The sequence below is a fragment of the Oncorhynchus kisutch genome, linkage group LG1 (assembly GCF_002021735.2).
Source record: "Oncorhynchus kisutch isolate 150728-3 linkage group LG1, Okis_V2, whole genome shotgun sequence".
NCBI lineage: Eukaryota > Metazoa > Chordata > Actinopteri > Salmoniformes > Salmonidae > Oncorhynchus > Oncorhynchus kisutch.
In genome coordinates this window covers 68,589,323-68,605,924 of record NC_034174.2, presented here as the reverse complement: position 1 = coordinate 68,605,924, position 16,602 = coordinate 68,589,323, and the positions used below count along the sequence as shown (strand labels likewise).

At 42.5% G+C, this 16,602-nt stretch overlaps 1 protein-coding gene across 3 annotated transcripts in view; it reads right to left on the bottom strand.

Moving 5' to 3' along the window:
* The window catches only part of LOC109888412 (VPS10 domain-containing receptor SorCS1), a 140,272-nt gene that overhangs the window by 56,418 nt on the left and 67,252 nt on the right, over positions 1-16,602 (bottom strand). For all 3 annotated transcript variants that reach the window (XR_004210938.1, XM_031831340.1, XM_031831337.1), the window contains exons 2-3: positions 13,749-13,816; positions 8,895-8,994 (exon numbers count right to left, since the gene is read on the bottom strand). Coding sequence is in view for 2 of the 3 variants with exons in the window: in XM_031831340.1 (XP_031687200.1) it covers positions 8,895-8,994; positions 13,749-13,816 (168 nt within the window). In the remaining variant the exon portion in view is untranslated. The remainder of the gene's footprint in view (positions 1-8,894; positions 8,995-13,748; positions 13,817-16,602) is intronic.

Below are 16,602 nucleotides of genomic sequence, written 5' to 3'. Positions count from 1 at the left end.
ACTGGAACTCGGACTCCACGCTGTGGGCTATCTGTCTCATCACTCGCAGGCTTACCAATGTTCACAGAAGGGGGGGAGGGGGGGGTCTCTGGCAGTATCTGTCAGGTTGGTTTCCTGGGAGAGGAGGAGGCTCGATACTTTCACTAGAGGAATGGTCACTATTCGCAAGAAGTGGGGTAGCAAGGCCACTCTCATAGCAGGGCCCGGGCAGTGAGGTCTCAGTCTGGACTGGCAGGCTGCTATATAACATACTAGCTTCCACCTGGTGTTTCGTTTCGCTGCGTTTTTGTGCACCACTTAGTCTTGCCTTTTGTTCATCCATCTTGAACAATGCACTCACTCTCCATCCGAGTCCGACCTGATTCACCTAACTTTTTTGAACTATTGATAGCCAATTAGGTGAGGAGCCCGAGGCGGGCTGCCGCCAGTGCTGCTGAGAAATACGCTAATTAGACACATGACAACTATATTGTCTGACTAACCTACTGCCGTGTAGATTAGACAAACACTTTGCTTGCTAGATGTGAAAAAAAAAGAGGGTTACTGTCAAAATGATTTATTAAAAACATTAAATTTAGACGTAGGTGTGAGTTGACGAGCTCATCAGCCCCCAGAGCTTGTGCCCCCCAGCGTGGGTTTCCGCTACACCAGTGGCTAAGAGCAGCTGTTCAGCTGGTTAAATAAAGGTTAGCCATGTGTTGGCAAAACTGTATGTCTGAGTTAAGAAAGCTTACCAGCAGCCAGTGGCACTTGGTGCACTGGCTTTTTCAAAGCCTATGTCAGATACTCCAGTGAGTGTAATTAGCTCCAATGAGTGTAACTTGCTCAATATGAGGAGTTGAGAAATAAAGTTGAGATCATTATGTCATTTTAAATGTGTTTATTCTGTTGTTGCTAGCGATATTCATAAAATAAAAAACATCTATTTTTCAAAGACCCCTTGCAGTACCTCCACAGACCCCCCAGAGTTTTAAAATAACAACTACCTCTGTTTTAAACTTAACAATTTGGCCATTGGACAGAGTTCTGCATCAGCTGGTCAGATAGTCCAATTTATATTTTTGTTAGGGCGATTCCAAAATGTGTCCAAAAACAGAAGAAACCTCCCCAGCAAATAAGTTAGAGTTTGATGGATAGGAAGTTTACGGGTTTTTCTATGGGGAAAATCATGAATTGAAACCATCCACCTTGGCAGGAGAAAAGGCAGCAAGATCATATTGCGTAAATCTTATAAGACATACTGCTCTTGAACTACAGTAAATCAGAATGTACATCTATCTACTGTGAGTGAAATGTTCAAATATTCACATGGACATTCTATATTAATGTCTTGAGAATGTATCTTAATAATGCTATTACAACTGAGTTAATTGTCCACAGTGCATTTTAATTACTGACAGAATTGCTTAATTTCCTTTGTATGCCTATCTGGGATTAATAAAAATGGCCTCCTCTTTCCTTTGTAGGAAATCTCAGTCTAACACACTCACTAAGACCTAGGAAAGATAATACATTGTTAATGAAAAGCCCTGCAATGCCTTGGAGAGATCATTTCTGCCTAATGGACTTCACTCATCTTCATCTGCTAATACAACGTACTGTACTTGCGCTTACTAAAGATCTACCTAAGGCGCTATTTAGCGGTTGCTGCTTTGAACCCAGGGCATAACCTACTTATGGAGAACATGTCAGCAATAGAAAGCGATTGAATGGGTTTAACTACAGGGCTATGTTCATTTAGGGCAGATTTTAAAATGTTTTACAAAGGAAAACTAAAATGAGCATTTCTTAGTGGACAGGTCCAGGTAGTCTCTTCCTCGGTTTCAGTCCGCTTTTGTCCATTTGAACACAATCCAGGTCTTGCTTTGGATGGGAGACCGAGTAGATGCCTAATTGAGCCTACGGGCAAGAAGGGCAATCAAGCCGGGACAAGGTCTGGCATGGGAAAAGAAGTGAAGTCTTCATAAGAGGGTAATAAAAATGTCAGCCGGGAGACTTGGGATGCTCGGGCAAAGGTCTCAATGTGAAATAGGGGCCAAGCGGGAGGAAGAGAAAGAGGGACATTGAACAAGTGAGAACACACTGCGGCAAATGGTGCATGGATCATCTTTTTGGATATCTATTCAGACAGAGAGACCGTATCATTATTACCTCGTCATTAGTTCACCTCTTCATTTCACCCGTATTTGATCACTCCCTTAAAACTTTGTCTTGTCTTTTGCATGCACTATTACAGCACTCTATTCTGGACTACATAATGAGGTCTTCTCTTTCTTTCCCTCCCCTGATGGAGTCCACCAACCAACCAGGAGCTGCAACACTTTGAACTCTCCTTATTAAACACAAGTACTGTCTCTTGAGCCCAGGCATTTGAAGTCTAGACTAATTGACTATCTCCTTGACATTTCCACTGCACTCCAGCCCAGACCTCACCAACACTAACATTGCATCTTCACACTGACGGTAATTGGGGCTTTATGACTCCCATCCTAGCCCCTACCACCCAACACACACACACAAAAACAAATTGGAAGACTTGGTGGAGTGTTGTGTACAACAAGCACATCTAATCGGGGATTGATGCATAATATTAAGCATATTAATGATAATACTGTTTGCGTTGCCTCTAGAATAAAAAAAAATATGTAAATGATATTTTTTGGAGTGCAGACCCTCTACACTGCATCACATAATGAGGTCATACAAGGAAAGGCACGCAACAAAGTTTGAGGTAGGTCTACTTGAAGGGCAAGGAAGCATGCCATTTTGCCACACCCTTGATTTTGCTTTGTCACAAACAATCACGATACGTGGAACATTAATTAAATCAGAAGGGAATGTAAGAATAATCACACGTGGCGTCATGCGATCTGTTTGAGATTGTGGAAGCACTCCAAGGGGTTCTCTCTCGCTCTCTCTCCATTGGCTTCTCCCTCCCTCCCTCTTTCTTTCACCGCCTCTCTCAGCCTGCTCATGGGCCTTAGTGTTCTTGCCTCGCTCTCATTTGTAGATTGTGCCTTAGGGCTGACAGATGTTCTATATATTTTTTTCCAATGTTAGGTTGTTCGCTTCCATCACGTTTACCACCACATGCACAGATACTCCCTTCATCCAGAGCATGGGTAACTCGCCTCGACTCAGAAACACGCCTGTATTGTCTCCCATAAAGAACAGTGAGATGAGGAACCACTCCCGTACTAGTGTTTACCTCCACCAGCTGAAGGAAGGATGGTGAGGAACAAGTAAATTGCACCGTGCTAGCATGCTAAACATGCTAAACTAGCATGCTAAACTGTACTAAACTGACAAATGGAATTGTTTAAAGATGCTCATATGATGGACCATTTAGCTATTTGATTGAACATTTTTTGGGGTTAAAATATTGAATTGTGTTTACTACTATAGCCCATAGAAAAACATATATAAATGTCCTAAAAAACATAGTAAAAAAATAAATTATAAGGAAAAAGGCTTCAAAGTGTCTGTCCTATATCTAGGTAATATAAGAAAGCTCAGGAAATATTTGAGTTTTTTTGGACACATACACCTTGTGTTTTTTTGGCACAAAGCTACCTCCACTCAATTACATGGGTTACCTTCAGATGAGTCCTGTGACACTTGTGGGGGTTGTAGAGAAAAACAAAGAACACCATCGTGTTTGTGAGATTCTCCCCTTTCCAGTGGTTTTTGGCCAAACTGATCGGATGCAACAGACGTTTTCCTGAGAAGACCGATTTTCGGGATGTTTCGTGGTCTGACAAATACCGCTGTAGCTCGGTCACCTTCCACCGCAGATGCAGAAGGCCGACATAAGCGGATATGGTGGATTGAGACGCAGCCAATATCTCCAGTTGACAGATTTTAATGGGGATTTTTTTATTAATATGTTACTTAGATTGACGCATTGGTACGTCAATAGACACTTAAAGATTTGAACCAGTGTGCTACAGCAGGAAAATAATCCTGCATCAACATGAAATGTGGATTATGTGGATTATAATTAATGGGCATTTTTTGTGGGGGTTGATACATTTTTTGTTAGGGCAAATCAAGTCTGGCATTTTAAAGTGGAAATTACAAATTTTAGAAGCCTTTTTAAACATGGAATACACTAGAAGTTTGCATTTCCTGCCGTGCAGGAAAATTCTCAGCAACAAATGAGTGATCAAATGAAGATCCTATATCTGTACGTACCCTCATTTGCACTTCTTTGGGAAGTGATGGGAACATTTCTAAAGAGTTTTCCTTTACTACTTTGAGGACAGTTCGAGGACATTAAATATGAATTTGCACTTATAAATGTGTGCTTGTTCCAAAAAGAGTGGCAATGAATGGAAGTATTTGAACTCTGTAGTGGGAGAGATCTCATTGAAGCAAATTCATATTCCACCCACCTGCCTGTTGATGCTGTCTGATCTGGACAGAGGCTGTCATTGTTTTGGAGCACAACATACACACACACAGAAATAATTAAGGCCTTCGCCTGAAACATTTGTGCCGATGACTGCTGCTTTAGTCAATATGTTCATGAGAAAAAGCATTCTTCAGTATTTTCCGTAAACGCCGGCCGTCGGCTAAATAGCCGATAACACTCATTGTAAGCCGGCTACTTTTTCCACTTCATAAATTACCAAGCCATTTTTTCATTTCAAAGTTTCAATTAAGGAGTCAGAAAAGTCCATATAGCCTTCTGCCACTAAAAGGAATGATATCTATCTTCTAGTCATCTATCGATAGGACAGACGCCTGTCAGTCTTTCGCATGTTTTACCGGCCTACACGGCCACGGAGTCAGGGCGCATAGGCTATTTACTGTGCTTTGATTGATTACTGAACAGTAAGCGTTGACTAGTTTACAAAAGGTGTCGAAATGACTGAATAAAGTCAATCTCCTATGTTCGTTTGCTATTCATAAATCATACAATGTAGTTATGTCCATGGTATTGCATCGGGACATGTAAACCAAAAGATCTTGTTTGTTTTTTTCCTAGGATTCGAAGCCCGTGAAAAAAAAACTTGCCAGTGACCGTAAAGTGGCTCGGAACCGAATCTCATCGGTAAGAGACGTGTTTTGGCTCCCTAATTTGCATACTGGTAGGCTACTCCTGCTTTTTAGTCGATTATATGCAGATAAATTATGAAAACATTCGATGAAGATGTCGAATTCTCACTACCGGAACAATAAGAAGAAGTGGAGAGAGCACCTCATTCTGGTCCAAAATATGATACAGATTGAAGGTTACAAAAGTTCATGTACATGATACTTATACGCTAGTATTAAAGATATTGATACTAGTATTAAAGATATTGATATAGGCCTACTGATTTAATTCAAGTTAATAGACAATTGCTGCTTTCTGTTTAGCAAAGCCATGTTTAACACCTGCTTCATTCATACCTGTTAAAGTAAGACTGTAAATGTGACCTGAATCTCAAGATTGGTTTAATGTTAAAAAGGTTTTCTTACTTAGAAAATAGTTGTGATCAGGACTAGGCCTAGACAATGTCCAAAACGACTAACACCACATTTCAATCATTTTCAGTCATATTACTGTAAAGAAATATCTTTCAACAACAACACATTTTACAAAAATGCGAGGAGAAGTCATTCAACTATTCTATATTAGAATGTACCGGAGGCCACCAAAATGGAGCTTGTTCTGCAATTTTCACAGAAAACCAGAAAACACAGCTATTACTTCCAACAACAGCAGCAAAAAAATCTGCTTCCGAGAAAGAACCGGAGATTGTTTGTCTGAATCTGTCCGTCGCTCAGCCAACCTCCCCTCAAATTCCTTTCATTATCTGGAAGCATTAGCCGCCCTACCAAACATTTATACAAGATAATGATCTGCAAGTATGTCAGATGGGTTCTCGATATTTAGCGTCATTACGTGTTATTTCTTACACATTTCTCTGTATTAAAACCTGTTCATCCACTATTTGCTTGTGGTTACTCTTCAACTGGATTGCTCTGATTCTCTGCACCTTAGCACACATGCACTCACCCACACAGACATATACACATCACAACGGCTGCTACAAGACTATTTATACAGCTCAATTTATACACTGCCCCCCCAAAAACATGTGTTAATATTGGACTATAAATTGTGCCTTCCTGTATTATACTTATGCTAAAATGTTTATTATATTCTACCGAACCATTAACTTTGTTTCTATTATGTTTTATTGTGGTCGCACTGTCCAGAAGGAACCTGCCAGTAAGTGGTTTGTTGGCCGATGGTATACCATGCGTATCCCATACATACAAGTAATAAAACTATAAACTACTGATAGCACCGTTATTCGCAAGGGTTTCCCTTATAAGCGTTCTCATACTCAGAATGAGTCAGAATGCATGCAGTGTTCTGATCTCAGTGATAAAATAATGGTCCATTGTTTCTGACTGGTCTCCACTGGTCCTTGTACACCAGTGACCCAATGCATCCCTCTTCCACTCCTCCATTCCCTGCAGCAACAGAAGGTTGACTTACCCCAACAGTGTGGATGACAGCTAGCCAGAGTGATGACAACAAAGGTAACCTGGGTCCAACAGGCTCTCTCTCTCTGTGTGTCTGTGTGTGTGTCATTAGCACCCAGTTACTCATTTTAACACGTCATATCACCGGAGTTCTGTGTTAAAGGGGTGGCTCTGCAGTACTATGCTGTTGCCATTTTAGAAACCCACTAGCTGTGTTTTGTTTAGAGCGACATACACTGAGTGTACAAAACATTATGAACATCCTTTTTGAACACTTTCAACACCTTGTAGAGTCCATTGCCCCAACGAATTGAGTCTGTCTTGAGGGCAAACCAATATTACAAAAGGTCTTCCTACTGTTTTGTACAGTCAGTGTACAAGCTAGACGGTTTGCTGCAGAGACGCGTTGAATTACTAGGTATGGCCCAGTAAGGTCTTTGTAAGATAACAGGCTTTTTGACCCTTCGTAGTTTGTTCGTTTTTATTTTGTAGCAACATCAAGGCCTATACCTTCCACTTCTTGTCAGTAAAACTTTTCAAAACAGCGCAGGCTAATGTTCCACAGGCTAACAGTCCACACTATTCCACAGGCTAACGTTTTACAGGCTAGCAGTCCACACTATTCCACAGGCTAACAGTCCACACTATTCCACAGGCTAACAGTCCACACTATTCCACAGGTTAACAGTCCACACTATTCCACAGGTTAACAGTCCACACTATTCCACAGGTTAACAGTCCACACTATTCCACAGGTTAACAGTCCACACTATTCCACAGGTTAACAGTCCACACTATTCCACAGGTTAACAGTCCACACTATTCCACAGGTTAACAGTCCACACTTTTCCACAGGCTAACGTTCCACAGGCTAGCAGTCCACACTATTCCACAGGCTAACAGTCCACACTATTCCACAGGCTAACGTTCCACAGGCTAGCAGTCCACACTATTCCACAGGCTAACAGTCCACACTATTCCACAGGCTAACATTCCACACTATTCCACAGGCTAACAGTCCACACTATTCCACAGGCTAACAGTCCACACTATTCCACAGGCTAACAGTCCACACTATTCCACAGGCTAACAGTCCACACTATTCCACAGGCTAACAGTCCACACTATTCCACAGGCTAACAGTCCACACTATTCCACAGGCTAACAGTCCACACTATTCCACAGGCTAACAGTCCACACTATTCCACAGGCTAACAGTCCACACTATTCCACAGGCTAACAGTCCACACTATTCCACAGGCTAACAGTCCACACTATATTTAAAAGGAAATGGTAATGCTCACTATTCTGTATTCCCTGTATGTCTCACTATCAACATCTGTTACATCTTAACAAGTTTTTCCTGGTCTTTGATGTTTTTTTATTTTGCACGATTATCTAGGCTTCCTCTTGTTAATACAAAGTGTTCATGTTCCAAACAAAACAGGCTAGCCTTCCACATGACAGTCCACAGAAATGATAAAGCTCACTGCTGTTTTTCCTGTCCTCTCACCATTAGCGTGACACCTCTTTCCTGGTCTATGACCGAAGCTTTCTCATTGGACTGTACACGGGGGTGAGGAGAGGTGGAGGTTAGGGGGCGCATTTCATCTTCATTATTAGACAAGAATTGACCAGGAGAAAATGACCTGTTCCGATTAGAGTCTTGTTAAAAGGGAGGAATGTGAGAACGGAAGGATGAAGGGAGATGGAAGTAATGATGCGAATTGTCAAGATGGCTCCTCTTGAGGGTTGTGGGAGAAGGGGTTGGATGGGGTTGGGGGTGCATGGGTTGGAGGGGGGGGGGGGTGAGCTAACGGTCGCAAATATGAAGAGCGTGTCTATCCTTTGAACAAAACACTGGAATTGATTAAATCCTTCTTCTTCCTTCCTTTTTTTTGGTCTGGTCTATAATTCATTAGTTCCGGAAAGAGAGAATTTATAGGGTCGGTATAAATATTAACGATTGGAAGTATTTTTCTTAGAAGATCACTGCTAACTCTCTGGGTGGAGATTAGCATGGCTCAATGGATGTGGCAGATATTGTTGAAGATGACAGAGGCACCAAACAGACATGGCAGTACTAACTTCAAAAATGTATGTTCGTTTTATATTGGCAGTTGACATCAGCATTGCAAGTCCATTGCCGTGCCTTCGTAAGTGTATCCAACTGCACTGCAATGAGTAGATCAACTTTTTCTACTACAAAATTACTTACAATTAATACTAATAGATAGTTCGAATTTGAGTCAAGTGGGCTGTTTTATAGGAGTTAGCACATTTGTCAGCATTTACAGTGTAAGAAACACCCCACACAGAGAGGCATTTACAAAGCAGATGGAAAACTAGAATGTTAACGATGAGATAAGACAAAATAACAACACAACTTAACACACATAAATGCACCTTACCTTTCTCTTGTTGTTGGGACTGACGTACAAGTAGCTGAGGATTGTTTTCGCCCCCACTTTCTCATTGAGCTTCTGGTAAGTGGTTCCGTAGTCGGTTGACCTGGAATTTAATCAGTGTTTGATGAAGACTTGATGAATCTCTTATTGTAATTAAAAATCCCCTGGAGAATGTTTAGTCAGATTTTTTTTTAAAGCATGCACAATTATGTCCCACCTCCTTGTGGTTCGCTGTTCTACGACAACACACTCAGATAAATAAACAACCATAACCTAGCCAGGGTGTATGTCTCCAACTATCTGACCAATGTCCAGCTCTTCTTTTAAAGAACAGCACAGAATTCAAAAACAGCATCACCAGGAACAATAGCAATTTTTCTGGAATAGTTTCTCTGTTATGGTCCAGGAAAATATTTGAAGACAAATCATGTCATTCACTCCTTCAGTCCAAACTGTTAGGAGAAAAAGGCACAACAAAGTGCAAAACTTCACGTAAAGCTGAAAGACTGGCTGCATAGTCTGAAGTGGACTGTTATATAGCTGGTCAAAGATGAAGCCATTGAACCATGAGTTAGACTAGCTTTATGCAAAGTTTTCACGTGGCCTCCTGCATTGTCATTCACACAAAGCTTCCTGTTTTAAAAGGAAGTAACAGCAATGTTTGAGTGGATTTTGAAAAGAATACTGAAAAGGCAAAATAATGTGTGAAGTTTTTTGGAGGTCATGTCTAGGTAGCACAACTCTGTTGTTTCAAAGTATCACCATATCTGTCAGCATAAAACTACTAACCCAATATGGATCCCAACAGTTGAGTCAAAGCTAACAGTGGATGAAAGGGGATTGTGCTGAAATATTTAAGCGATGGTCAGAGTGCTAATGTGAAATTTGTGTTCTGTCTGGGATGTGACATTCCAGAACGTCTCCAAGTTTGAACAACTTATCTCCCCTGCCAGGTTCATTTAATTCATAGAGAAGCGAGGCTCAATCAAGGAGCTATTTCATGTTCAGCTAAAAACACACACAGACATGCAAAGCTTTAAAAAAATACACCATGCATGCATCACCCTTCAACGCTTGTTACTACTACAAACAATGCAATCACTGACTTCGATAGAGGGTTTTCATTCATCCTGTGCTTATAGAAATGTTAAATCCTGATTTTGGAAACTCAATTTGAATGGAAGCGTTACAACTTTGAAGTCATTTTTTTGTTGTTGTAGTGAAGTTGACAAAGAACAAACATAAACACAAATAGCCCAGCCCCGTGACTTTCATCTTCCCTTTTTCAGATTTATTATGGGATGGTTTCCATGTCGATTAAATGAGGGCGAACTCCTGAATACCGGCAGTAGCATCTATCAACGGGTGGATCCATCGACACTTTGGACCACAGGACAATGACATCATCTGGCTATTGATCTGCTCTTCATAGAACCCCCATCATACGGCTGCTGTGATTTAAGGCCCAATGACATACTTTTAGTGGTGCAGCAACTCTCGACATGAACCAATGAAACTAATACAAATCGGCCACTCCCCCTCACATCATAAACCTAGCTACTCCTCACATCATATACCTAGTTGTTTTAGTTGAGGGTTCAATTTCAAGCTCTTCTATTCCTACCGGACTAACGTGATACTGCCTTGTTGGGTTCTTTTCAAGGACAACAACAACTTTATTTTGGGAGGAGACTTAGAGCACCCCCAGTACATGCCCAATTAGATTTCCCCCATATATCTACTGTACTATGACAGCAGCAGCCCAAAGCCCTGTTGTCTTCCCTATTGGAGTTTGATTAATCATCTGGAGATGGTTAGCTAGAGGTCGCTAATCGCATTAGCGGGGTGCAAAGTAAACAATAAACAGCTTGAACCGTCCAACGGATGGCAGCTTTGCTGAGTATTCCAAATTAATTCATGAATGCCTTGGCGCACTCCGATAGCATTTCTCTCTCACCACTCTGCTTTGAGAGCAGCAGGTTGGGCTTGTACCCCCCTCCCATTTATGTCCCTGGTTTGATGGCTGTCTTCCATTCTCAAAACTACCAGCGTCTCAGTCTCTCCCCCTCATGAAGTGAGGGAACAGTCAATGTTAGACGCACCATTAACAGGGTAATGAGGTGTCACGCCCGTTCACGTTTGAGCCATCCACAACTTAAGCCACTAAAGGCTAGTGGTTAGGACTTCAGTGGAGACAGCCATATAACGCTACATTTCCCACTGCTGTGGTTGGGAGATAGGCCTTGGGGTGGACCCACGGATCGGTTGTGGACAAGGCCGCTGAAATCACTGGAATGTCCCGAGGTCCATTTTCTGTTTTCCTCTTTCTCATATGAGGGCCGCAATGTTCCAGCAGACCCGCACCGTTGGGACTTGTACAGATTTGACAGGCCTACTGTTACAAAGTCTCTTAAATGCCCAAACCGCATTCTATCAACTTTAATGAACGCCAAGTGGAACACATGTAAGAGCATTTAAATTTGTCCCTCTTTTAGCGAAAGCCCGGGGGTAAAATAAGGCGAGACGTCATAAGACGTGTTCCGGTGGAAAGGAGTCGATAGAAGAACAACTCAAGTCCTCTAACTGCGGAGTTTACAATGGACAGTCAAACACTTTCTATTTTCAGCCAAATCTCAAACATACAGTGGGGCAAAAAAGTATTTAGTCAGCCACCAATTGTGCAAGTTCTCCCACTTAAAAAGATGAGGCCTGTAATTTTCATCATAGGTAGACTTCAACTATGCCAGACAAAATGAGAAAAAAATTCCAGAAAATCACAGTGTAGGATTTTTTATGAATTTATTTGCAAATTATGGTGGAAAATAAGTATTTGGTCACCTACAAACAAGCAAGATTTCTGGCTCTCACAGACCTGTAACTTCTTCTTTAAGAGGCTCCTCTGTCCTCCACTCGTTACCTGTATTAATGGCACCTGTTTGAACTTGTTCTCAGTATAAAAGACACCTGTCCACAACCTCAAACAGTCACACTCCAAACTCCACTATGGCCAAGACCAAAGAGCTGTCATAGGACACCAGAAACAAAATTGTAGAACTGCACCAGGCTGGGAAGACTGAATCTGCAATAGGGAAGCAGCTTGGTTTGAAGAAATCAACTGTGGGAGCAATTATTAGGAAATGGAAGACACAAGACCACTGATAATCTCCCTCGATCTGGGGCTCCACGCAAGATCTCACCCCGTGGGGTCAAAATGATCACAAGAACGGTGAGCAAAAATGCCAGAACAAAACGGGGGGACCTAGTGAATGACCTGCAGAGAGCTGGGACCAAAGTAACAAAGCCTACCATAAGTAACACACTACGCCGCCAGGGACTCAAATCCTCCAGTGCCAGACGTGTCCCCCTGCTTAAGCCAGTACATGTCCAGGCCCGTCTGAAGTTTGCTAGAGAGCATTTGGATGATCCAGAAGAAGATTGGGAGAATGTCATATGGTCAGATGAAACTAAAATATAACTTTTTGGTAAAAACTCAACTCGTCGTGTTTGGAGGACAAAGAATGTTGAGTTGCATCCGGTGCCCGATTAATCATACCTACTGTGAAGCATGGGGGTGGAAACATCATGCTTTGGGGCTGTTTTTCTGCAAAGGGACCAGGACGACTGATCCGTGTAAAGGAAAGAATGAATGGAGCCATGTATCGTGAGATTTTGAGTGAAAACCTCCTTCCATCAGCAAGGGCATTGAAGATGAAACGTGGCTGGATCTTTCAGCATGACAATGATCCCAAACATACCGCCCGGGCAACGAAGGAAGGAGTGGCTTCATAAGAAGCATTTCAAGGTCCTGGAGTGGCATAGCCAGTCTCCAGATCTCAACACCATAGAAAATCTTTGGAGGGAGTTGAAAGTTCGTGTTGCCCAGCAACAGCCCCAAAACATCACTGCTCTAGAGATCTGCATGGAGGAATGGGCCAAAATACCAGCAACAGTGTGTGAAAACCTTGTGAAGACTTACAGAAAACGTTTGACCTCTGTCATTGCCAACAAAGTGTATATAACAAATTATTGAGATAAGTATTTGGTCAATAACAAAAGTTTATTTTCCACCATCATTTGCAAATAAATTCATAAAAAAATCCTACAATGGGATATTCTGGATTTTTTTCTTCTTCATTTTGTCTGTCATAGTTGAAGTGTACCTATGATGAAAATTACAGGCCTCTCTCGTCTTTTTAAGTGGGAGAACTTGCACAATTGGTGGCTGACTAAATACTTTTTTGCCCCACTGTACTTGTGAGTCACAAATAACCTAATCGGGCACCGGATCTCAAGGTAGCAAGAACGCAACCTGTAGATCTACAAACACAAGATATTACAACTATAGCCAAGGGAGTGGATTATGTTTGAATTCAGTTTTCAGTAATGCGGAGAAGCCCCTTGAGCTGAAAGTGCAGCGAGACTCGCTTGATCTGCACTCAAGGCCAGTCAAAGTAAGTGCACTTGGACTACACTGGAGAGCATATTGGCTGTCTGAGTAGCTGTGACTCATATTCACACTAATGCCTGTTTGCTTTGGGCTGAATTAAACATCTGGTCGGTTGGTTGGCTGGAAGGTTCTGGCGACAGGTGCACGTTTTTCTGGCGAAAAGTCTCCTCAATGAGGAGAGGGCAAGTTGCACCGTTTAAATATTCAAGGTGATTTTGTGTAAGCCTTTGATTTGTCAACCTCTTATTGGTGATGCACTTATGTATTTAGAATGTGGTATACAAAAGGAGACAGAACATGAAACACAACCTTGTTGCTGCTAAAAATCCGGTATAACAGGCAGTCACACTGAAGACTTCACACAGAAATGTACACAGAAGACTTGCAATGACAAAGCATGAGGTGCTTACCTCCACAACGAGCTCTCCGTAACACTGTTCAGGTTGAAGTCAAACAGCTTGGTCAGCATGAGAATCACCTGCAAGACATGAAGATAAATCCTTATTTACACACTTTAATACAGAGCCTACACCAAAACGCACGTTTCAACACACAATTCATCATAAACATAAAGCGTAATCACATTTCACATATTATTTCGAAACATTCGATGATTCGTCCTGAGTTACATTTGTCAGCAGTCAAGGAGATCGTGTTTCTTCTACAGTACGCAAAATCCATGGAAATGATCCGTTATTGGAGTTACAAGCCACAGGTCATCAACAATTTGCCCTCTAACATCCTCAAAAAGGTTGCTGAATCAAATCCCCGAACCTGAGAAGGTACAAATCTGGTCATTCTGCCTCTGATTCAGATGGGTTGGGTTAAATGTGCAAGACATATTTCCGTTGAATGCATTCAGTTGTACAACTGACTACGTGTCCCCCTTTCCTTTCCCATGTTGAAGTGGTATCCCTTGATTTCATGATCACTTGTGTAATACAAGATGCTTCTTCCATACTTTCTAAAATCACCCATCACATCCTTTCAAAATAGAAAACAGAAAGGACAGATAGAAAGATATTAAACGTTGGATATGTAGCCTCTGTAGCCACACATGAAAAGGCATAGTTCCGTCTTTGGGAAACTCAGTCTACCTGATAGAGAATACATTATATAAATGTGTCCTCCACCTAGCTTGTTCAGGGGATCTGACTACTGACTAGCAAGCTCAGCTGAACTGTCAGCGAAAGGAACTAAAAGATACATCAGACGAACAGCGTGTGACGACTAATTATTAAGAGCTCATTACTTAACCATATCCTATTCAATCTAAACGCGGCACTGTAAATATTCTTTATAACTGTAACACCCTTAAAGTGCATGGGATTTAGAAGGAAAATCTGGGTCGATCCAAGTCTTCAGGGAAAATGAAAAGACAGATAAATCACATTCTGCCCGAAGCAGAATGAGAACTACAGAAGCACGGAACTACAGAAGCACGGAACTACAGAAGCACGGAACTACAGAAGCACGGAACTACAGAAGCACGGAACTACAGAAGCACGGAACTACAGAAGCACGGAACTACAGAAGCACGGAACTACAGAAGCACGGAACTACAGAAGCACGGAACTACAGAAGCACTCGCAATCTATTTACTTTATGACTAGAGGTATATTTCAAATTCATTGAAATTTGTGGCGGTGGAACTATTCACCAAGCACACCTGTAGTTTACCAGTCTACTTTGACATGGTACTATAGACCCCTGACATTTCACGCAATGTTTGCTGTCTGTTAGCATGTTGCTAACTGTGTGGAATCGCCTGGAGAATGACGTCATGGGTTTGACAGTTTTGGGATTGTTCAAAATGCTGTAGATGTCATACAACAGAGGGCAGTAACGACATGGACAAGTCGAACAGATTCAGCAGTCTTATGTCCATCTTTATCAGCCTCGTGTCATCCAGATGACCTTAGCATAATCTACATAGCTTATTTTCCTCCCTCCAAACACCCATAGGCGGGCTGAAACTTCAAAGAGGAACTGCACTGTATGCATATTCAGGGAAAAAATGTCCATAGTGTACAGCAAAAACAAAACAACCGGAGCCTATAAACAATTTGTACATGCCGTCTCCAAGACCGGCTACACAATGTTCCTTGGCTGCACGCTGCGTCATGGCAACATCCAACTGTTTCCCTGTCCCTCGGATACCTTTGAGTCGACCTCCCGCTGCATGTTGGGGAGGCAGGCGTGGCGGAGGAGGAGTCACTGTGGGAGTTGTGTGACTTTGTGAAGTGTGTTCCGCCAGCGTGGGGGCCCCACGAGTGAGTTACAATGCCAGAACAGATGCACCTCTGCAGCGGGGAATTACATTGTGAGGCCCCTTTGATCACCCTGCATTATGTATGAGGCAACATCTGCGGCCTCGGAACGTACCAAACCAATACCGCCCCCCACACACACACACACACACACACACACAGACGGCTGCTTTGGGTCGACCTGTGGAGGAGTTTAGGTTAGCGAGAAGAACCCATCAACAAAAAACTCCTATAAATTAAGAGTTTGTTCACAATGTAGCCCGGTGTCTCCTCTAAGCGTCTGAGTGGTAGATACTCCAGTGAGGAGAGAACTACCCCAGGGGATGAATAACCTTACATGTGCAGATGAGACCAATGCATGCTAATGACCCAGTCCATTTCGCTGGCCAGCTGGAGGGGGAATTCGCACACAGGCGCGTACCCACACGCACAAAGGAGCGCACACACCCACCCACACACAACCACCTCCACAAGGCTTCTCTCTCTCTCTCCGTCCCTCCTCGCTATCTCCTAAATTCTACCAAACCTCTAAATTCAGTTGTTCTATGTCTGTTTGACAGAGCAGGTGCCCTTGTACCAATGTATCTCTGTACTCCATGCCTATGCCTCCACCTCTGCCTGTTTCTGTGTACTAGAGCCAGGTTCTCTATCACCTCACCCAAACAACCAATAACCTGGGCAGATAAAGTCCTTTAAAAGCAAAGTAAGCAGAGCTGTAAAAGCGGAGCAGGCCAGGCGGGGCTGGCTGTGTAGCTGGCATCATTAGCTGAAGGACAGTGTGCATGCGGACCCTTCTGTCTGCCACATATGGAGCCTAATGTGGGTGGCCATCAGCGTGCGTCCGTGTCAGATGGTCTCCCCGCTGGAAAGTGCATATGCTACATTACCGAGCTTGCCAATTAGGCCCGTGGGTAGACTCCTACTGTAAATATTACCTTGCCGAGCAATAGAAGGAAAAGACAGACTTTTTAAAAAATGAAGATATCTGAGAAGG